General features: G+C 44.0%; 1 protein-coding gene and 1 long non-coding RNA gene across 2 annotated transcripts; one reads left to right on the top strand and one right to left on the bottom strand.

The window, feature by feature from the left end:
* Window positions 1-422: 422 nt before the first annotated feature.
* Window positions 423-18,466, top strand: LOC310875978 (atrial natriuretic peptide receptor 1; the record flags this gene model as incomplete). The annotated part of the gene is made up of 24 exons (XM_083789427.1): window positions 423-499; window positions 787-883; window positions 4,371-4,503; window positions 4,693-4,825; window positions 5,083-5,187; window positions 5,528-5,630; window positions 6,864-7,009; window positions 7,640-7,712; window positions 7,853-8,006; window positions 8,523-8,609; window positions 8,973-9,116; window positions 9,378-9,499; window positions 9,646-9,787; window positions 10,541-10,589; window positions 11,042-11,143; window positions 11,261-11,380; window positions 12,784-12,877; window positions 13,276-13,363; window positions 14,303-14,442; window positions 15,327-15,479; window positions 16,624-16,722; window positions 17,266-17,357; window positions 17,945-18,058; window positions 18,455-18,466. Exons 1-24 carry the CDS (start codon window positions 464-466, stop codon window positions 18,464-18,466), a joined length of 2,538 nt encoding a protein of 845 aa, XP_083645553.1. The 5' UTR covers window positions 423-463.
* Window positions 18,467-21,225: 2,759 nt separating this feature from the next.
* On the bottom strand, window positions 21,226-23,816 carry LOC310875790. Its single transcript, XR_014570687.1, has 3 exons — window positions 23,672-23,816; window positions 23,061-23,203; window positions 21,226-21,777 (listed from the first exon to the last, which is right to left on the bottom strand). It is a non-coding gene; the product is annotated as an uncharacterized lncRNA (long non-coding RNA).
* Window positions 23,817-24,052: the final 236 nt, after the last annotated feature.

Genomic DNA, 24,052 nt, shown 5'->3' with positions numbered 1-24,052 from the left:
GACATTATGAATCAATCATAGGCCTACATTATTTTTCATTTGCTGCTTTCTTTCGTTTTAGCTATTTTTGACAGGGGGCTGGGGCATTTGAACATGGGGCTAAATATGTCTTTAGAAAAATACGGCAAATTCTTTATTAATATTTACAATAGTCTCATTAGACCCTGCAGGAAATGACATAATGGAGATAGCCAATCTGCAATTTCTGAAATGTTTGAAAATATATGAAAACATTTTTGAACATGTACGGTAATGATGACTATTGACACAAATAATAATTGTGATTATATAAAATAATTGTGATTATACACATTATTGTGTCATAGTGACAGTTTTCTCTCTCTCTCTCTCTCTCTCTGTCCTCTCTCTCTCTCTCTCTCTCTCTCTCTCTCTCTCTCGCTCTCTCTCTCAGTATTGAATCAGTCAGTCTACAGTGTGGAAGGAATCTCAGCCAAGCGTCCAGATGGACAAACTGCTCAAACTGTTTTTTATTTCCACGGTAAGAAATGTTAAACTTGATTGCATTCATGTCGTTTTTAAAGGGCCAAGTGTTGCCATATTAGCCTATAGTAGAATTTGAGAAACAGACATTTGTGAGGACAATTTTCCTGGTTGTTTTGTGGAGTGATTTGGAAAATATTCACGTAAGGATCAGATATTTTGCTATGTTATATGCATACCTAGTTGTGTTCGTCACTGTACACTACAAGCTCTCAATGCGTGTGTGTGCGTGTGTGCGTGTGTGCGTGTGTGTGTGTGTGTGTGTGTGCGCGTGCGTGCGTGCAGCTAGTGTGTGTGTCCTGCTGGCATGATCTGGACAACAGTGAGTTTGACTGCTGGCCTCTGGAAGACCCTGATGACCAGAACATGATCAACTGTGGAGGTACCTGTCTGTCTGTCTGTCTGTCTGTCTGTCTGTCTGTCTGTCTGTCTGTCTGTCTGTCTGTCTGTCTGTCTGTCCATATAAATGCACCATTTACCATCCATCCATCTATACCTGTCCGTCATCTATTTATCCGTCTGTTTGTCTGAGGATTTCAGGTGTTTTCCTCTCTCTCTCTCTCTCTCTCTCTCTCTCTCTCTCTCTCTCTCTCTCTCTCTCTCTCGTATTTAATTTAGGCATGTAGTCGAGGTTATGTAATGGTCTGTATCACCTGGCAGTGCTTAATTCTTGCAAGCTTCAAAATGGACATTACACCTTGGAGCTTCCCTTTAAGAAGAAAGAAATCTCTCTACCCAACAATCAGTGTGTTGCTAGGCAACGCATACTTGGATTGAAGAGGAGGTTTGGGAGAGATGAAAAGTTCCACAGAGAGTACACCAACTTTCTGGACGATGTAATCAGCGAAGGATAATGCTGAACTTGTACCGGAACATGAAGTGGAACGTTCAGATGGAAAAGTGTGGTACATTCCACACCATGGAGTGTATCATCCCAAGAAAGGAACACTGCGTGTGGTATTTGACTGTGGAGCGGAGTACAGAGGACAATCTCTCAACAAGGAGCTTCTACAAGGCCCATACCTCACCAGCACTCTGTTAGGAGTCCTCTCACAGTTCCGGCAAGAGCCTGTAGCTTTAATGACTGACGTTAAAGCGATGTTCCATCAAGTCAATGTGGCACAGAAGGATAGAGACTTTCTTCGGTTCTTGTGGTGGCCTGGCGGCGACGTAGCCCAAGAACGAGTGGAGTATAGGATGGACTGTGCATCTGTTCGGGGCAGTGTCTTCTCCTAGCTGTGCTTGCTATGCACTCAGAAAGACGGCAGAAGACGACCACAACAGTTTCCCTGCTGATGTAATTGACACGGTCAAAATAAACTTCTACATGGACGACTGTCTTAAGACAGTCGTCCATCAGACGAGGAGACGGTTCAAATGGTCAAGGATTTGACAGATGTGTGTCAAAAAGGAGGCTTCCATTTGACAAAATGGATTAGCAACGATCGTGGAGTGCTCCATTCCAGAGGAAGAAAGATCCAAGAATCTGAAGGAATTGGATTTGGACCGAGACCAACTGCCAGTTGAGAGAGCCCTTGGACTTCAGTGGTGTGTCGAGACGGACACTTTCAAGTTCAAATTAGCACTCAAAGAACAGCCTCACACTCGACGTGGGATTTTATCAGTGGCGTGCACAGACATTTAGAGGGGCAGGTGCTCAAGTGAAGAAAAAAAAGGGCACCTTGTGCAGCGCATTTTGGGGTGGGAACCCATTTTGGTGCTTTATAGCTATTGAAAAATAGCAGATCTACAAGCTCATAGCGCGCCACCGAGTGGCGCGCTACGAGCTTGTAGGTCTGCTATTTTTCTTTAATCGAAGAACCACTGACATAGAAACACATAGCTTTAGATTGTGTGGGGGCCTAAATAATATAGTAGAAGCGTTTTTTTATCAAGATTTTATCAATGTCACCATGGTCCACACACTACAAATTAAGAAAAAAAAAAAACCTTTTTTTTCTTTTTGTTTTAAGAGCAAAATTGCTCTAGCACCCCCTAGTGTCTATCTGTGCACGCCACTGGATTTTATCCATGGTCAGCTCTATCTACGACCCGTTGGGTTTTCTTGCCCCACTCACTCTTCCAGCCAAGCTCATACTGCAAGATATGTGTATAGGAGGAACTATGGATGGGACGATGAGATTCACCCAATTACCCAACAGCAGTGGACAAGGTGGTTGGGAGAACTGGAAAGAGTGAGGGCATTTGAAGTTGAAAGGTGCCTCTCAAACTGGCAGATTTTGGAGAGTCCACCCTTGGGCAATTACATCATTTCGCTGTTCAATGCCAGTGAAAGTGGATATGGCACTGTGACCTATCTGAAGATATGGAACAACAGCAACATGTCTCATGTCTCTTTCATGCATGGTAAAGCCAGAGTGAAGCATGTCACCATTCCACGTTTGGAGCTCACTGCAGCTGTTCTTGCTGTTGGTGTTGACACCATGCTCAGAGCAGAAACGTCTGATGTCACACAGTGGAGGCACATTCACACCACCGAGAATCCTGCCGACAAAGCCTCAAGAGGAGTAAAGGTGGATGATTTGCTGACCGTCAAAAGAAGAAAGAGAGAAAAATGGCAGAGCCAAAGAAAGAGAAAGAAAAGATGGCAAAGCTCAAGAAACAGAAGGTGGATTGAAGGCCCTGAGACACCAGAGGATGAGTGGCCAGATTAGTGCGTTCTGCACGGGTCAAACCCAAAACCAGCACACTGGACAGACCCGTAACCAAACTTTGTTTGATCCACGAAGCAGATACTTAAACCTCTAAAAGAGGATTGGTTTTGAGGTTTGTATGAATTATTGGCTCCATTTTGTTTTTATTGTCTCCACCAGGCCGAAGGCATGTGGGGAGAGTATGTTTTGCACTTCGTCCGTCCGTGTGTCTGTCCGTCCGTCCGTCCGTGTGTCCGTGAACAGCTAATCTCGGCCACCGTTAACCCGGTCGATGCCAAATTTTGCACACACACTCCCTGGATGCCAACGATGAACCTCTGCCCCAAACTTTCCAGAACGGCCTGTTATAGCGCCACCAGGAGGCCGCTTTGTGCAAAACAAGTTTTTTCACAGTACACCTACAGATTTTGTCCAAACATCACGCAAATTACTACACAGTCTCTCTAGAGCCATTCAACGAAACGGGTCTTTCAGATTTCTCAGACTCCATCCTGATTGGTTAAGATTGGCTTCCAAAGTTCACAGGAGTGCTCAGTTTCAAACAAAATGCTGCAAATCATGAACACATCGCGTGATTTCCGTGAAATTGTGCACGCACATTCCCACTAGGCCGAGGACGAAATGCCACATGAACAATTTCAACTCAGCCTCAAGGTGGCGCTATAACTGGCCGAAAAGTGTTTTTACCTCTAACTGCACGGATCTGTGGATAACCTGGTGGAGACCTGTGCCCAGAAGGGCACTTTTTCTAGTTTGAATTGAATTGCTCCTGCCATTCCCAATTAGGGGCCGGTGTGTTGGAGCCAAAATGCTCTTAGTTTATTTTGTTTTGTTTATTTAAACTAATTAATTATGAAGTTAACGTGTCCTTCATTACGATGACGTCATGGCTATCAGTCAGTCAGAATGGTGGGTGGTTGTCATAGAAACACTCATTAGGCCTACCTGTCAGTGTGATACTACTGCTGAAAGAAAGTGGATATCAATAAATGGATTGACATATCCGAAAGTAACACAACTCTCTGGACATTGAATTAATCACTGCACGCGTCAAACTCAGTTCAACCCAGTTGCCCTGCTGTTTAGCCTAGTGGTGCAGGCTTCACAGACTCTTTAAAATCAAGTCTCTGTCTCTGTCTCTGTCTCTGTCTCTGTCTCTCTCTCTCTCTCTCTCTCTCTCTCTGTCTCTCTCAGGTCTAGAGATGTCCTGGGTGGTCAGGCCTCCAGAGACAGTGAAGAGTGGAGAGGTGTTCCTGGTGGTTTATTCAGTGACAGCTCAGGACTCATTCTACCAGTGGGCTGTGGATCATCACATCTTCACTCACACGTACGTACGGTCACTCAATCACTCAATCAATCAATCAATCAATCAATCAATCAATCAATATATACAAACAAATCAAACGGTGGTCGAAAGAAGTATCAATACTGTAATGCAAAAATAATTGCAGTGTGTGTGTGTGTGTGTGTGTGTGTGTGTGTGTGTGTGTGTGTGTGTGTGTGTGTGTGTGTGTAGTTCGATAGTAGACGGTGTTTCAGCCAGAGTGTTCTGTGAGCGTCATGAATGTCCGTCTAACTGGAGAGACGCGGATGAGAACAACTGTTGCATTCACCACGCAAACGTACACTCCTGTCCTCTGGGATACATGGTACTGTACACGCACGCACGCACGCACACACACACACACACACACACACACACACACACAACATTTACTAATAACTGTGTACACCAGGGAATGCTGCAATCCGAGTAAAATTACAATGTATCACAATTGATACATGTTGGTGTAAGATGAGAGGGGGGAAAAATGGCACAAAAGATTCAGAGGAAGTCTGTCTCTGTCTGTCTGTCTGTCTGTCTGTCTGTCTGTCTGTCTGTCTGTCTGTCTGTCTGTCTGTCTAGAATACAGAGCGTATTTGTGGTCCCTGGATCCCACATGATGGGAACATCTTCACTCACACCATCTCTACTGCTGGACAGATCACACAGACCAACTGGACCGCTAAGGTACACGCACATACACACGCGCACACATAGGCACACGCGCACGCACACACACACACACACACACACACACATGCGCACACACATGCATTGATGAGGCATTGTGGTCACCATCAGTATATATTTTAACATGTGCGTATGTGCATGCGTGTGTGCATACTGCGTGCATGCGTGCGTGCGTGCATGCGTGTGTGTGACGTGCGTGCGTGCCTGCGTGTGTGTGACGTGCGTGCGTGTGACGTGCGTGCGTGCCTGCGTGTGTGCGTGCATGCGTGCTTGCATGCATGCGTGCGTGTGCGTATATGCGTGTGTGCGACGTGCATGTGTGCGTGTGTGTATTTAGGTGCACTTGGTTCATCCTGGACCGACGTCTCTCATCGCCCACATCAGAGTTGGACTCATGCAGGTGGCACTGGAGGCCAAGTCTGCTGTCCTGCCTGCTATAGGTGTGTGTGTGTGTGTGTGCGTGTGTGTGTGTGTGTGTGTGTGTGCGTGTGTGTGCGTGCGTGTGTGCGTGCGTGCGTGCGTGCGTAATTTAAGTCTGTATGTCTCTGTGTCTTCACAAAAGCAGACCAATCAGAGCTGCTGCTAGCCTCCATGTCTCCCAGGCGCTCATGCTGCGTTCACACGGGCAGACGCAAAGATGCAAAGGGCATCTCCCCGCGTGAACGCAGCATCAGTGCTCATTGCTCCTGGTAGTTAGTCTGAATGTTAAATAGTCTGGAACCCAAACTACACTGCACACAGACGCTGACATCTGTTCGTCATTTCCGTTCCACAAAGAAATCTTTTAAACATTAAACATGAATGTATTTTACATTCATTTTTATTTCCATTTCTGCTAATCAGCAATCTTATAGTCTATATCCTTTAATTATTTCTGATTAATATTAGGTTACATTTGCACGACTGTAAAGAGGGAACAGAAGTGGGGATCGCTTGTTCATGAGCATCCGTTGCTCCAGACTGTATGACGGTTATGACCGGAAGCATTTAGTCTGGCCACGCAAGACTATAGATAGAATGGGTAAGAGAAGAGAACACATTTCTCGTATGTGCAAATATACAGTGACAAAAACAAATCCCCAAGGAGTGAGGACCAAATTAAAATTTTGCTGTGAGCTTGAAGATTGCCTATTTTTGCTGTGCGACTCCAGCAGGAGCCAAGTAGAAAACATTACTTAGAGAAAGCCAAGAGTTATAACCAAGAGAAGGACATGCTGGACTCTATATGGTTTTCAACCAGTGGTCCGGCTGTCCGGGGACCACTGGCTGAGAGAGTCCCACTGGTGTAACAGAGTGTTTCCACTGAGCCAACATGACCAGAATGGAACAGAGCCTTCATATTAGTACCTGTATGTACCATCAGTAACACCTGTGAAGGAACGGAATGGGCCAGGAAGTATAGGAAGAGTTAGTCTGTGTGCATAGCCTCCTTTACATGAAACATTTTTTGCATATAGAGTAAGGGCTCCATCTTGCGCCAACCCTTACCTTATTTAAAAATATTTCAACTAGCCAATCTACATCGACACGTTGTCAGCTTGTAGATCAGCTATTTGTACTGTTTTAAAATGTTTTAAAATAGTAAAAAATGGCAAATAAGTTTAGGGATAAGGGATAAGGGGTGGCACAAGATATAGGGCTCTATATACTGTATCTCTCTCTCTCTCTGTCAGTGTGTGGTGATGAGGTGTGTGAGGAGGACGAGGGCTGTTCCACATGTCCAGCAGACTGTGGTGAATGCCCTTTGACCCTCAGTAGCAGGCTAGCTATTAGCCTGCCTGTCACCCTGGTGCTGCTCTGCTTCATTGTCACTGCTGTGGTATGAGCACACACACACACACACACGCTCACACACGCACGCACACACACACACACGCACGCACACACACACACACACGCACACACACACACACACACACACACACACACACACACACACACACACACACACACACACACACACACACACACACACACACACACACACACACAGTGTTTGTTCAGTAACAGGGCTCTCCTCGTCTCTCCCGCTAATAAACAGAATCTTGCTTTTCAAGTCAGGATCATATTTCTATAGTTTCTTCCTGTATGAGCGATCTCTCCTGATCGTATCAAATCGTTGTACAGATACTTTTAAAACGTTTTTAATCTGCTCTGAGGAACATGCCAAAACATGCAAATGAGAAGTTGCATCTGAGCCTTTCAGACTTGCATCTTGTGGTTTTTGATTTACACTACTTTGGTCATTCTACATTGCAGATTGATACCCATGATAGCATGTTGCGTAGACGGATGCTATAGGTGTGACGTCTGCTATCCTAGCCACTTTGAATAACTTATTTGTTTTCTTTATTCCTTTATTTGTGTCTGTTTACTTGGTCATGACATTTATATTCTGACCTTTACACTGTGTACATACATGACAAATTGCCACGTGTTTGTCGTTCAGGTGTTCCGGTATCAGAAACAGAAGCTGCTGTGGGATGAAAGTTGGATCATAGATTTTACTCTCATTAAACAAGGTGACACACACATGCACACTGTCGCACCCACGCACACACTGAAAGACACACATGCATATAGAACACACACACACACACACACACACACACACACACACACACACACTGTATGAAGTCTCTTTGTCTCTCTATTTCTGCAGACCAGTCCCGTGTGACCATGGGCAGTGTCATTAGTGTCCCTGTGGGCGTGGCCAACAGTGACAGTAACGCCAGCTGTGTGACCGCTCTCAGTTCCTGCACAAACACGCACCACGCCAACCGCAAGGCTGCAGTCTTCACACACACTGGGATATAGTGAGTCTGTCTGCCTGCCTGCCTCACACATCGCCACAGACTTCCACACTCCATCCCGGATGAGCCTCCGGGATGTCACTCATATGACCTGGCTCTTTGTCCACGCCCACGACCAATAGGAAACACACAAAAATCAATGTTTGATGAAGAATGATTAAGACCCATTATGAAGACCTGAGGCCGATTCCACAAAATGTCTCTTAAATCCAAAAGACCATTTATTTCACAATTTGTTATTTTCTTTAAATAGCAGATGTGCAAGCTCATGGTGACGAACGAAGTGGCGCTCTATGAGCTTGTATATCTGCTATATCTGAATAGCCAAAGTATGGAATAATGGCTAACATTCTTACATTATTTTAATACTAGAATAAACTAAATAATTGAGTGGTTAAAGTGCTGCAGGTTTGTGTGCTTGTGCTTAATGTACAACAAAATAAATCAACTGTGTGTGTGTGTGTGTGTGTGTGTGTGTGTGTGTGTGTGTGTGTGTGTGTGTGTGTGTGTGTGTTACAGTGATGGGAGGACTGTCGCGCTGAAGAAAATCCAGACAAAAACATTTTCTTTGTCTAAAACCATCAGAGAAGAAGTTAAGCAAGTCAGGTAACACACACATGCACGCACGCACGCACACACAGCAGAAACCTTTTCCAAAGTAAAAGCAATACAAAGTAAACATTAAGAGTTTTGCAAGCTTTCGGTCTACTAACCTTCTGCAGGCTTGCAAAATAAATACACTTTATTTTATTTGTTCATTATCCCTTTATGACTCCAGCACCTTAATTACGTTTTATCAGCAGATGTTTTTTTTGTAAATTTGTTTTCTAATATTGAACCAATAAAAAGTGTAGTGTATGAAGTATATGGAATGCAGGTTATTTTGTTCCTCAAAGGTTTCTCCATCTATCTATGCCCCCCCCCCCCTCTCTCTCTCTCTCTCTCTATCTCTCTCTGTCTCTCTCTCAGAGAACTAGATCATCCTAACTTGTGTAAGTTCTTCGGAGGTTGCGTGGAGGTTCCTAACGTTGCCATAGTAACCGAGTACTGTCCCAAAGGGAGTCTTAACGACGTTCTGCTTAACGAGGAGATTCCACTTAACTGGGGGTTCAGGTAGGCTACAATTAAAGCAACACAAGCACGCACACAGCGGTATAGCTCCACCCACTTTGAATGTTATTAATCTATAATCACCACAATGTTCTTATCAAGACTTTTGTACATTTGAAATGGGACATTCTTTTACTTTTGTACATTTTGATGCCAGTACTTGTACTTTTACTCTCAAGTGCATATTGAATTCCGGACTTTTTCAGTATTGATACTTTTACTTAAAGTAAAACATCTGTTGTTTTTTTCTACCGCTGTGTGTAGGTTCTCCTTCGCCACAGACATGGCCAAAGGGATGTCGTTCCTCCACCATCACAAGATCTGTCATGGACGCCTCAAATCTCTCAACTGTGTTCTGGACGACCGCTGGGTCTGCAAGATAACTGGTAACACACACACACACACAGTCACACGTGCACGCACACACACAGTCACACGTGCACAGACACCGCGCGCGCACACACTCACTCGCTCTGAATTTGAATGAAAGTTTTGCATGATAGTTTCGTCCGCGCATCTTTGGTCAAATCAGATTACGGCTTAAGGACCTATCGTAAGGAGGATGGGGCGGAGCTTCTGTCGACCTATCAGCAGAGACTACTGGAGGTGTACACGCCCCCCGAGTGTCAGAGCCATGATGACAGCGAACATACACTAGCCGGAGACGTGTTCAGGTGCACGCACGCACGCACACACACACACACACAGGCCCCGATTCACTAAGCTGTTTACACCGACTTGTTGGGTGGAAAGGAATTTTCCAAACTTCTCACGTTAGTAGTCTGATTCAGTAATCTTTTTTTGTCTGTCTTTCTCAAGTCTTCTCGGAAGCAGACTTACACATGGGAGCAAAGTTTGCTCTATTGTATACCATTAGAATGCCTCATCTAGACTACTAACGTGGGAAGTTTGGAAACTTCCTTAAGTTCCTTTACACCCACAGAATGGGTGTAAACAGCTTAGTGAATGGGGCCCACAGTCTTTTAACTGCAACGTGTGTATTAATGGGTATAAACAGCTTAGTGAATGGGGCCCACAGTCTTTTAACTGCAACGTGTGTATTAATGGGTATAAACAGCTTAGTGAATGGGGCCCACAGTCTTTTAACTGCAACGTGTGCATTAATGGGTATAAACAGCTTAGTGAATGGGGCCCACAGTCTTTTAACTGCAACGTGTGTATTAATGGGTATAAACAGCTTAGTGAATGGGGCCCACAGTCTTTTAACTGCAACGTGTGTATTAATGGGTATAAACAGCTTAGTGAATGGGGCCCACAGTCTTTTAACTGCAGCATGTGTATTAATGGGTATAAACAGCTTAGTGAATGGGGCCCACAGTCTTTTAACTGCAACGTGTGTATTAATGGGTATAAACAGCTTAGTGAATGGGGCCCACAGTCTTTTAACTGCAGCATGTGTATTTCAGTTTCTCCATAATCTTACTGGAGATCGCCACACGCAACGACCCGGTCCCTGTAAGTCTCCTCTGATTGGCTCACCATCCTGTCTGTCAGTACATTGTCACACTCATTGGTTATGTCCTTTTAACATTTGATAATAAACATCGGGGGTGCAACAGTCCATAGAATTGATCGATTACTGAAGAATAATCGATCATTTAATAAAAATAAAAATAGGTCTTAAGTGGTTAATTGAATCCTTAATAAAATAAATAAAAAATAAAATTATGAATAGAATAATCACAAAGACAATAATCGAAAGCTGCAGCCCTAATAACATCACTGTGGTTTCAAGCTTTCTTTCATTCATTCATTCATTCATTCATTCATTCATTCAGTTTATAGGTGTAAGTTATATTTACTTTACTTTATTATGTAGATGTATATAGATGTACAAATATTATGCTCATGTATATATGCATTTAGTCAATCAATCAATCAATCAATCAATCAATGATGTGTTTCAGGTAGAGGACAGCAGTCTAGAGGCTGCATGGTGTCCTCCACTTCCTGAACTCATCTCCAATAAGACAGACAGCACCTGTCCCTGTCCAGCTGAATACGTAGAGGTACCTGTCTGTCTGACTGAGTGACTGAACTAACTCTAAGCTACGTATCATATATTTAAAATGACTGTAAGTTGCATAAACCTGGTATTGTGTTTTGTCACGTGTGCGTTTCCATAGCTGATCCGTCGATGCCGTTCTCATAACCCCATCCACCGGCCTACGTTTGAACAAATCAGGAAGTTTCTTCAAAGAATCAACCCAGATAAAGTCAGTCCAGTTGACATGATGATGAATCTAGTAAGTTTCACTTTAATGCTGTAAAAGGTTTAAAGGTCAGCCATTTTCACCTCGACATACAGTATCGTCATATTCTTGGTGGTTGGTGCTCATAGACATAGAGCATAGCAGTAGCGGTCATTTTCTGTTTGCATTGTTCCAGACTGACCTGACGAAGATCTGTCAAGATCGAAACGTTCTCTGTCTATTTATTCAATAAAGTAATTCTTTACCAAAAGAATGGTGTGCGGGCCCTACCTCCTTCCATTGTTCCAGGTGCGACACAGTTTTCTGCAGGGGTGGAAAAAGTACTCAACGTTTTTACTTAAGTAAAAGTATCAATACTGCAATATCTACTTTGTAAAAGTAAAAGTCTGGAAATCTAAATCTACTGGAGTAAAAGTACAAAAGTATTGGTATCAAAATGAACACAGCCTACCAAAAGTAGAAAGTAGTCATTTCACAAGTTTCCAAAAAACAATTCATGAAAAGATTTCATAAAAATCTTTTGAAAATAGCAGATCTACAAGCTCACAATGCGTCACATCACATCGAGATCTACAAGCATTGTGAGCTTGTAGATCTGCTATTTTCAAATGGTCAAAATGTATATAGGGCTGAAGTGTTTAATGCATGTTTTGTAATAATATTAATCAAAATCTACAAAGTAACTAGTAACTAAAGTTTTCAAATAATTGTAAAAGTACAATATTTGCCTCTGAGATGTAGTGGAGTAGAAGCAGTATTTCAAGTATTTGAAAATGGAAATACTCAAGTAAAGTACAAATACCTAAAAATTGTACAGTACTTACAGTTATTTCCACCACTGAGCCGTCTCAAGCAAACTTGAGCCACAAGAGACACCACCGAGCACGAGCGAGTTTCCGCGTCGAGCGTTGCGAAGTTCGCTTGAGCCGACTCAGCCCCGTCCCAGCTGCGCACAGAATAGTAAATCCTCACCCAGCCTCCTACAATGAACACAGCTGAGCGCTCCCTACCGCCTCTGACGGCCCGTCTCACCCAATCACAGCCAAAAATGGGCAGACCCTCCCTTCGTGGTGCAGAAACAGGTGTTGCGTTCCATTCATGTATCCAATAGAGAAAATATCAATTATTTTAAGCCTAGACTAGAGGATCCTGGTGATTCATGAAGACACAGGGCTGTATTTTGCGTTTCTTAAGTACCAGGTCTTATTCCCTAACTTGAGTAAACTAAAGACCTGGAGGCGTGATCAATGCTCTTTGGACACTCAGAATAGCCAAATGGCATTGATCACGCCTCCAGGTCTTTAGTTTGCTCAAGTTAGGGAATAAGACCTGGTACTTGAGACACGCAAAATACAGCCCATAGAATCAAATGTTTTATGGTCATTATGGTGGTTTAAGTGCTGGATTGCTGAGTTTGATATGGTGTGTCACATCAGATGGAGAAGTACAGCAGACATCTGGAGGTGTTGGTCGCAGAGAGAACACAAGACCTGATGCACGAGAAACACAAGACTGACACTCTGCTATACAGTAACTGCCTGCCTGCCTGCATGCATAACATTTAGCTGGGAAGTGGAACCCCCTCTCCACTGTCAAACTGTGTTGCGTGTATTGTATTATTAGTGATGTCTGTCTGTCTGTGCATGCATGCGTGTAATGTGCGTAATGTGTTTATTGCGACTGTAGGTCGCTGTTTACTATTAAAACCTGCATCTCGCGTCCGTCACGCCTTGTGTGACACGCTCCATCTATGGCCAATACAGAATTGATTCCATATGTTGATCTGACCTCATCAAACACTGTACATTCATTGTTTAACTCCTGCTTTTTAACTGTCCCCTATTAAGAAGCTGTTTCAGCGCGACCGTCGCTTCTCGCCCTCAGGGCGTCTTACTGGTTGTGTGTGTGTGTGTGTGTGTGTGTTGTAGGCATGCTCCCTAGGCAGGTAGCTGATGACCTCAGACAAGGAAAACCATCCCACTCTCAGAGCTATGTCAGTGCAACTGTGTTCTTCAGGTAACACGCACGCACACACAAACACTTAATAAACCAGACTAAGGCCCAGGCCGTAGCGTAACGGTCTGGGCACCGGACTGGTGATCCAGTCGCGGTGTGCCGCGGGTTCGACTCCCGGACCCGACACGGCCTTTACCGCATGTCATCCCCCCATCTCTCTCCCGTTTCCTGTCAGCCTACTTTCTATCCCTTAAAAAAAACCAATAAAGGCGTAAGCCACAAAAAAATATCTTTAAAAAAATAAAATAAACCAGACTAATATTGCACGGATCCGCGGGATATTAGTCTGGGGAGGCTCAGCTTGGATTTCATTTCCAGGGAAACATTTTCTCTTTGACACAATTGGTCAGAGCTACTGTCAGTCAAAGGTCTCAAGCATTGAACGTCACTGTACCAAAGCCCGCCCATATTGCATACCGTGTCCCTATTGGGCGCACACGTTCTCGTGTGTAGAAAATGGGCGTACAATTGAGCCTCGCCAGACCGAAATCCGCCGGTAGGCAATTTTTTTTGCCAACGGCTGATTCGGTCTGGTTTATTAACCAGGCTAACAAACACATGCACACATGGACACACACACGGTGCTCTTGATGGCATCATAATGGCTGAATTTCGTTTTACACTTGGTTGCATGTAATGCTGAAAATAGCCCATTTACTAAGTAAGTTCAGCTTGTAGATCTGCTATTTTCAGAGCGCAACACCTGATCGTAACAGACATAAAATGACTGTCTTGGATCTCTTCTCCACTAGTCCCTCCCAAAAATGTTAGTCTCGTTTTTATGTGTTGACAGAATTGTCAGTATATTTTGTCTTAGTTTTAGTCACCGTGCAGCTTTTGTTTTTATTCTCTTTTCGTCCGTGATTTTTTTCTAAATTTTTCGTCATAGTTTTAGTGGATAAATCAACACTGTTGTAACAGTGTCTCTGTTGGTGACAGTGACATCGTGGGATTCACACAGCTGTCCAGCACCAGCACTCCATACCAGGTGGTCGACTTCCTCAACAAACTGTACACCACCTTTGACGACATCATCGACAACTATGACGTCTACAAAGTGGAGACCATCGGAGACGCGTGTAAGTCACGCGCTCGTCACAACGCATCGATGTGTTCTACGGCAAAAACACTACGGCAAAACACTTTTAAAATGTTTTTTTGTTTTGTTTTGTTTTTTAACTTGATCCTTGGTCCTTATCAAATGATGTCCTTGACAATATAGTCAGTTGTGGAAAAAGTACTCACATTTTTCACTTAAGTAAAAGTATCAATACTGCCATGTAGAAATACTCTTTTGCAAGTAATAGTCCGGAATTCTAAATGCACTTGAGTAAATGTACTGGTATAAACATGTACTTTATAGTACCAAAAGTAGAAAGTACTCATTATGCAGAAAGTTTTCAAATGTATACATATCTTTTGAAGATAGCAGATCTACAGGCTCACAATGCATCACATCGCAACACATTGTGAGCTTGTAGATCGGCTATTGTCAAATGGCCGAAGTGTAGGCTGAAGTGGGTAATGTTTTGAAGTATGAATCCCAAATCTACAGTAAGTTCCATCTAAGTAACTTGTAACTAACATTTTCAAAGAATTGAAGTGGAGTAAAAGTACAATATTTGCCTTTGATATGTATCGGATTAGAAGTAAAAGTACTGGAAATCAGAAATACTCGAGTAAAGTACAAATACCTCAACATTGTACTTAAGTGTACTTACTTTCCAGCACTGTGTGTGTGTGTGTGTGTGTGTGTGTGTGTGTGTGTGTGTGTGTGTGTGTGTGTGTGTGTGTGTGTGTGTGTGTGTGTGTGTGTGTGTGTGTGTGTGTGTGTGTGTGTGTGTGTGTGTGTGTGTGTGTGTGTGTGTGTGTGTGTGTGCGTGCGTGCGTGCGTGCGTGCGTGCGTGCGTGCGTGCGTGCGTGCGTGCGTGCGTGCGTGCGTGCGTGCGTGCGTGCGTTGCAGACATGGTGGTGTCGGGGGTGCCCCTGGAGAACGGCATCCTCCATGCGTCAGAGATCGCCTCCATGGCTCTGGACCTGATCTCTGTCTGCAAAACCTTCAGGATTCCACACAAACCACACACACAGCTCCACATCAGAGCTGGAATACACTCTGGTATAACACACACAAACCACACACACAGCTCCACATCAGAGCTGGAATACACTCTGGTATAACACACACAAACCACACACACAGCTCCACATCAGAGCTGGAATACACTCTGGTATAACACACACAAACCACACACACAGCTCCACATCAGAGCTGGAGTACACTCTGGTATAACACACACAAACCACACACACAGCTCCACATCAGAGCTGGAATACACTCTGGTATAACACACACAAACCACACACACAGCTCCACATCAGAGCTGGAATACACTCTGGTATAACACACACAAACCACAAACACAGCTCCACATCAGAGCTGGAATACACTCTGGTATAACACACACAAACCACACACACAGCTCCACATCAGAGCTGGAATACACTCTGGTATAACACACACAAACCACAAACACAGCTCCACATCAGAGCTGGAATACACTCTGGTATAACACACACAAACCACACACACAGCTCCACATCAGAGCTGGAATACACTCTGGTATAACACACACAAACCACACACACAGCTCCACATCAGAGCTGGAATACACTCTGGTATAACACACACAAACCACACACACAGCTCCACATCAGAGCTGGAATACACTCTGGTATAACACACACAAACCACACACACAGCTCCACATCAGAGCTGGAATACACTCTGGTATAACACACACAAACCACACACACAGCTCCACATCAGAGCTGGAATACACTCTGGTATAACACACACAAACCACACACACAGCTCCACATCAGAGCTGGAATACACTCTGGTATAACACACACAAACCACACACACAGCTCCACATCAGAGCTGGAATACACTCTGGTATAACACACACAAACCACACACACAGCTCCACATCAGAGCTGGAATACACTCTGGTACGCGGCGTGCAGCCACGCACGCACTCACCTGTAGGCCGTATACACATCAGAGCACAAATTCACACTGGTATATTGTGATGTTTTTTAATCCCTTTGCTCAAAGCTCTAATTCTCAACATCTGCCTGTGTGCCTGCCTGTCTGCCTCCCTTCCTGCCTGCTTGCTTGCCTGCCTGGTTCCCTGCACGCATGTGCATGTGTGTGCGTGCGTGCGTGTGTGCGTGCGTGCGTGCGTGCGTGTGTGTAGGTCCAGTAGTAGCCGGTGTGGTGGGTACTAAGATGCCTCGGTACTGTCTGTTTGGAGACACGGTGAACACAGCATCTCGCATGGAGTCCACCAGCCAAGGTAAACACACACGCGCACACACACATGCACACACTTTTGAGTGTTGTCAGTCTATGCTTACTGAGTCACCTCACCTGCCATTGAGGAGTCCCCAACAGGAAGATGTAGAGCCTTCCTCCTACTCCTCCCGCTCAGCACTCCCTGCTGACCCCAGCCTGTAGTAGGGTTACATGCAGTAACAATTATTCCCTTCCCTCATGGCTATTCACCCTAAACAACTATTTGAAGCCCAATATAATCACGCCCGTGTGAAGTGAGGCTGAGGGTTCTCTTATCATCATACATCATCAAACATACATCATCTCATTCCGGCCATTCACAATTTTGTCTTCAATGTTTGTGTTTTACGTAATGTTTGTGTTTACACAAACACTCAAAACTGGCCATTCATTATCAATGGCATTCAAGGTTTGTGTTTTTACACACACCCTCAAAGCTGGACATAGGAGCGCCCCTCACCAATACGTGGTATACTGTACGATGAACAGCGGTCCAAATGGAACATGCTAATGCTAATTAAGGCTAATGATTATGTTTTGTCAGCTCTGAAGATTCAGTGCAGCTCCAGCGCATTCTACCTGCTGGAGGAGATCGGAGGATATGTACTGGAATGTAGAGGAATGCTACAAGTAAAGGTCTCTCTCTCTCACACACACACGCACGCACGCGCGCGCGCACACACACATACACACACACACAGACACTTGCCAGCCACATTTAGGGACGATATATTACAATGTCTGTTTAGAGCACTTACTGTATAACGTAAATAGTTTTCCAGCCAAGTCTATGGACTTTAATGTTTGTTTAGGGCACGAAGTGACGACATAAGGTATCATGTGGCCGATATAAATACAGTGGGTGCCCCTCACTTCACACAAGTGTGATTTTATGAGACAATAATCTGTCAGACTCTACGGGGGGAAGGTTATTGTATGGTTTATTGCGAACGCAGTGAGCCACTTACTATGACAGCAGGGGCTGAGTGTCTGTGTGTGTGTCACGCTGTGTGGTGTCACGCTGTTACACCACCGGCCCGCCACCAGAGGGCGCAGCTGTGGCACGCACGCACGCACGCACACACACACACACACACACACACACACACACACACACACAGGGCGCAGCTGTAGCACACACACACACAACCACACACACACGAGCTGCGTTCGCTTCACGCGTTTGCGCGTCTTACTTGTAATAACAGTGTGTCTGTCTACAGGGGAAAGGGGACATGGTCACTTATTGGCTGGAAGGAAAAAAGACGAGCGTCATCTCTGACGTGACCAAGACCAACAATCAAGTAACCACGGAAACAAAGAAGACAATCAAACAAGTAACCATGGAAACGGAGAGAGACAGGAAATGGGAGGCGGAGAGAGAGACAGAGAGAGAGAGAGAGCTTTATGCGTCTATGCCTGGTTTCCTGAATGTAGACTAGACTCGTAATTATTGTCACGAATTTAGTCCTGGAAATGTTTAGCACTATTGTGTAATACTTATAGTAATCATTTGTATAGAGACTATGAGTTGTTCAGTATAACAGGGGTCTCCCTGTGACGTATTGCAACGGGTTGCCAATTTCAGCCAATCAGGAAACCTTTATCCTGAGTTATCTATTCATCCTGACTTCTCTCTCCTGATGATTGCATGAAATTGGTATCCCAACCTGAAGATGTATTTTCCTTTTACAACTTTACATGTGGTCCTCTGTTTACACGGACCCTCACAGCGGGAACAGTAAAGGGCCCTGGATGGAGTAGTCTACACAAGAACACTACAAAGGGCACTACTTGTCACATAGACGGACCACATCAGAAATGTGGTCCTCTGAGTCTACGGGGACCTACCACGGGTCACAGACAACGTTAGAGATAGAAGGATGAGCTGACAGGGCACTGCGTCAGCCATCAGGCATCCGGGACTAGAGGCAAGAAAACGGACTCTTATATGGGAGCCAACCCAGGGCAAACTGACAGTAGAGCTCAAGACCTCGATATAGTATACTAGATTAAGATAAGAGGGTGTAACCCAGGGCAAACTGTAGAGCTCAAGACCCCGATATAGTATACTAGATAAGAGTAGAGTAGCCTCTGTCCCAGGCTTACTTATCTGCGAAAAGAAAAGCCTGGTCACAACGTAAGGCAGAGAAGCTATCGGCGGATGTATCCTCAAATGTCAAAATGTATTTCCCCCGGATACGATATTTTCCCGACCAATCACAACACTTGTTTAATTTGTGGAGAATGTAAACTGATTTGTAAAGCATCAACGTCATTTCCTTGGGCGATACTTCCGCTAAAATCCCGCAACTTCCGCTGATAGTCTTTTCAGCGTAGGTCTACACAGGGTGTCACTGTGGAGGGCAGTGTAATCAGGAGTACCGAGTTGGTGTTGGCTAGCTAGACGGCCGCACTCTCTCATCTCATCTGTTTACTAAAGGCTCAGGGAGAGAGATAGACACCTGTTACTGAACAAAGACTATACAAATCGGAAGTGATAAAACAAGTAACGAGGAGACGAAATCAGAACTCGAACACTATAGAATCTAAGTAGATAATTGGTTCTCTCTTTTGATTGGATGAAATTGACAACCCACCTTCTATTCTATTCTATCACAATAGAGCTTTAACTTCGTAACAAAAACATGTTTGGTTGTAATTGTAATGAAAGCATCACTGACACTTACTGAATTTCATTGTGTTTCCACTTTCCATTATGATATAAAATCAACAGTGTTGTATGTATTCTATTATGTAACAGAGTTTAGTCCTGTCACTTATTAGGACAGTTACTTTTAATATTGTTCATCTGTGTTGTTCCATAGACCACTGTCTCTCAAAGTGGGATCCTCGACCCGTGCAGCGAAATTAGTTAGCACCATTTCTATTCCAATAAGAATGTAAACTATACTATGTTAGTGCCATTGATACAAACACAATCGGCTGATTGATCACTGAAACAAACATGCCAAAAATGCACCTCGCCCGCCCATCTGACAAAACACCGTGGTGTGGTCAGATGGCTGGGACGCCACTTTTGCTTTGGCAATGCAAATGTAGGTTTTCTCATGCCAATGAAGCACCTTTGAATTGAATAGACAGGATAAGAGGAGAGGAGATGAGAGGCGAGAGAGAGAGGCAGATGAGTGTGTCGGTTAATTGAATGTGTGCTCACTGGATTTGGCATCAAAGACCTCTCTCTGAAATCTCTCTTGCTCACGCATTTCATTAAGTATATTTACATATCTATAGCGCTCGCACGGTGCACACACACACACGCGCGCACACACACACACACACACACACACACACACACACACACACACACACACACACACACACACACACACACACAGAGAGAGGTACGTTTGTGTTTGTGTTCGTTTATTTACTGAATACATCAGAGGAAAACATTTTTGGACGGGAAGTGTGGGGGGGATACATACATGGGGTCCTTGAAATTAAAATGTTTCAGAATCTCTTAATGTGAGAGCATTGGTGGAAAGAAACTAAGTACATTTACTTAAATACTGCACTATAAGTAACATTGAGGTATGTTTACTTTTCTGGAATATTTCCAATTTTCAGTACTTTTACTTCTGGTCCACTACATCTCAGAGGGAAAACTTGTGACAACTTGTAGATGCTTTTTAATTTTTTCATCCCGAAGAAATTGGTAAAATGGTATGTTTTTGAAATCTTGTCTAGCTGTGAGGCGACATCGCTACAGACTGCGCCACTGTGCCCCCCATTTCTGCATTTCGAAAGCAGCCAGTGACTGACAAAATAATACTAACAAAACATATACAAACAATACAAATACAGATGGCTGTAACAGTCACCTTCAGAAAACGTGGTTAACACTTTTTATGCCCCGGAATGTTTCCAAAATAAAAGGCGTTAAGAGTGCACAGCAAACCTCCAAAACCTGGCGGTATAATGTTCCATTACTACCTCGCGCTAGTAAGTCTGATATCTCTAGAAGCGTTAATATTCCAAACGAGATGCTTGGTTAAGTCAGGATGGAATATCAGCGCTCTGATCAAAACCATGGAGAGCGCCGTGGATTCAGAGACAATAGCAAGTTCTGTCAGCCCGTAAATAAGGAAGTGCACGCAAAACATGTCTGGGAATTCTGAGCAAGGCGTTGCCTAGCAACAGCTGCTGTCAAAAAAATGATTTTAGTGATCCGGTTTTATACCATTAAAATGGACCTAAAGTCCTGGGTTCGATTCCCGCTCGGGACGCTGTGGGTGCTGGCGGCGTGTTTCCTCATCCTCATCAGTGCCCATACCCAAGGTGGGGTTGGCGAAAGGTTCTGTGTAGAGTTTGCATGTTCTCCCTGTGCCCCCTCACAAAACACATGCAGTAATCCTGGTCTCTAAACTGCCTCCCCCTGGCCAGCCGGGGCGCCTGATGGAGGGGAAAGGAACTGGTTGGAATAACGTGTTCCTTCCACGCGCTATGTCCAATCAGGGAAACTCCCCCCTGTCAGGTGTAAAGGAGCAACTTAGCCATGAAGGAAGCATGAGTTCAAGTCCGTTGCTCTCCCCATGTCCCCCATATATGGGGACTAGGGTGGCGGAGGGTGTGTAGAGCCCAGGATCATATTAGATAATTGACACAGGGGTGAAAAATGGGTTACAAAAATCGTGGGATAAAAATATATTAGAAAAAAAAGGACCTAAAGACGTCTTGGGCCTCCTACAGGTGTAATTATAAAGAAGTGTGGGGACGTCCTAGGCAAAATAAGTGTTAAGTACAGCCATGCCAACAGTTGGTCCATCATTTCCACCAAATCTCGACACGCAACGCGCTGTGAGCTTTTTCCAGCTGAATGTTGGCCACAGAATAGTGATGGCTAGTAGATGTCCTTGTGGTTGGCTTCAGTGCTTCAGGTCTGCAGACATGGGACTCAAATCCTGCTGTATCCTGAGGTACCTCTCTCTAGTCTTCAGTGACGTGCATTTATTCACCGTGTTTAGTCTCTTGTGTCTGTGAGGAGTTTCAATGCCACCAGGAACTGTTGGGATGCTGAACGCTGAGATGTTGTCTGAAGGAGAGAGAAATGGAGAGAGAGAGGCTACTGTAAATGGTCAAAAAGTAATTTTATTTAATTGAGAGTGCCTGACCATTTAAAGTCGGTGTACAGTAAGTGATATTTATTTGTAAAAAGTGTTAAAGGGATAGCTTTCTTTCTATGAATTACTCACCCCATGGACCCTTGAATTCATGGAGATTTTGTGTGTGTTTTTGTCGCATTCCTAAGCCAATAATTTGATGACCAGTCAGGAGAGTCCTAGCGGAAACTGTCGGTCCTCAAAATTATTATAATAAAAATCTTTAAATGTTATGTTTTTATTTCCATTTCTGCTGAAGCAGTAAGCTATGCTTACATGATTTTGATGATGCATAAGAGTATATGACCGGACCAGAAGCATTTGAAAATTGTGGGAGGCAACAGTCTGGCCATGCAAGACTACAATGACACTGGTAGTGATACAAAACAAGTAGCCCTGGAACATGACTGCCATGATGATTATCATGACAGTCATGCAGTAACTTTGCCCTGTTTTTTGCGCTCGCTGCATTTACAAGATTTCCGTATATATAAACATTCAGATTTCAAATATAAAGTACTCACAAAGTGTCCCACGGGTGTTAGTTAGTAGCAGCGCCAGCGATTAGAATTGCTGCGTCCCGCGTTGTTTAATAAAAAGCATTTTTGTCGGAGATCCCTGGCTACAAAAATCTTTTTTATTAAACAACGCGGGATGCAGAAATTCTAATCGCTGGCGCTGCTACTAACTAACACCCGTGGGACACTTTGTGAGTACTTTATATTTGAAATGCGAATGTTTATATATTGTAATTATTTGTAAATGTAGCGTTCGCAAAAACCAGGGTGAAGTTACGTCATGACTCTCGTATGAATACGAGAGTCATGTTCCAGGGCTACAAAACAAGAGACATATATCGCTAATACACACACATGCACGCACGTGCGCACGCACACACACACACACACACACACACACACACACACACACACACACACACACACACACACACACACTTCCTAACAGTAGGCCTACAGCTTGATTATTTCATATTCCCTTTTGACAGAAGTTATGACACATGGATCACTTTAACGAATGCTTCCCAGATAAGTTTACTTTTGTAATAATATGTACATATGGCAAGAGACTTAGAATAAGATCAAAATGTGACATTCAATCTGCAATGCAGTACCTTTAATCTGTTTACCCAAGCTTTCATCAGGTTCAAGTTCAAATTGAAAGTGGCTAATAACCACAGTCTATGCTAATAACTTACAGTATTTGAAGTGTGTTATGGGAAGCCTCCATTGGTCAGTCATGTGGCGAGAGGGCGGTCCTCTTCTCCAGGAGCCAATGAGCTGCTGTCCTGCTGCCGTAGATCACGTAGACCCATGACAGGACAACTATTGACAACAATACCTGAGAGAGAGAGAGAGAGAGAGAGAGAGAGAGAGAGAGAGAGAGAGAGAGAGAGAGAGAGAGAGAGAGGATATAGAGAGGGTCTATTAAAATGCAGTCTTCATTCTAACATCCTGGTCCAAATAGTTATTCCATGTATTTTCCCTGAAGTGAAATCATGTGAACTTAATTTCAAATAGATGAAATAAAATAAAAGTATTGAATCTACACACACACACACACACACACACACACACACACACACACACACACACGTCACACCCACACACACACACACACACACACACACACACACACACACACACACACACACACACACACACACACACACACACACACACACACACGCAATAATAGACGCGTAACTACGAGCAGTAGCATAGCAGTTGTGCCCATATAGAGGTTATTGTGCCTCACTCACAGCTAGCTATAACAGCTATCGGCTAGTGCACTGCTGTGCTCACTCACCACAGAGCAGATCCTGTCCACCGTCCTGTGACTTAAGGTCATCATTTAAACACGTTTAAACCTCCGGAGGAGGAAACTAAAAGGTTAATTAATTTGCATCTACTTCAATGTGAACATAGCCTCGGAAGCTGAACTACTCATAGGAACTACTGCGTTGTTGTTTACATGGTTTCCATGGTCGCCATATTGTTCAAGTCTCTGCTGCTGGGCTCTGGGTTTAGACTAGAGCGCTCCCTGGTGGCGTGGTACGAACAACCCACATGAAGAATGAAACGTACTCTTTTTCTGTTTGTTATTAAAGCAAGCAAACAACACACTGTCTAAAGTCAATTCATATTATAATACAAACGGACCCCAGAAAGGTTACTGTAAAAATTTTTT

This window comes from Protomyctophum parallelum (assembly GCF_964188405.1).
Source record: "Protomyctophum parallelum genome assembly, chromosome: 18".
NCBI lineage: Eukaryota > Metazoa > Chordata > Actinopteri > Myctophiformes > Myctophidae > Protomyctophum > Protomyctophum parallelum.
The sequence above is the reverse complement of the archived record's forward strand: the minus strand, read 5'-3'. Positions and strand labels throughout refer to the sequence as shown.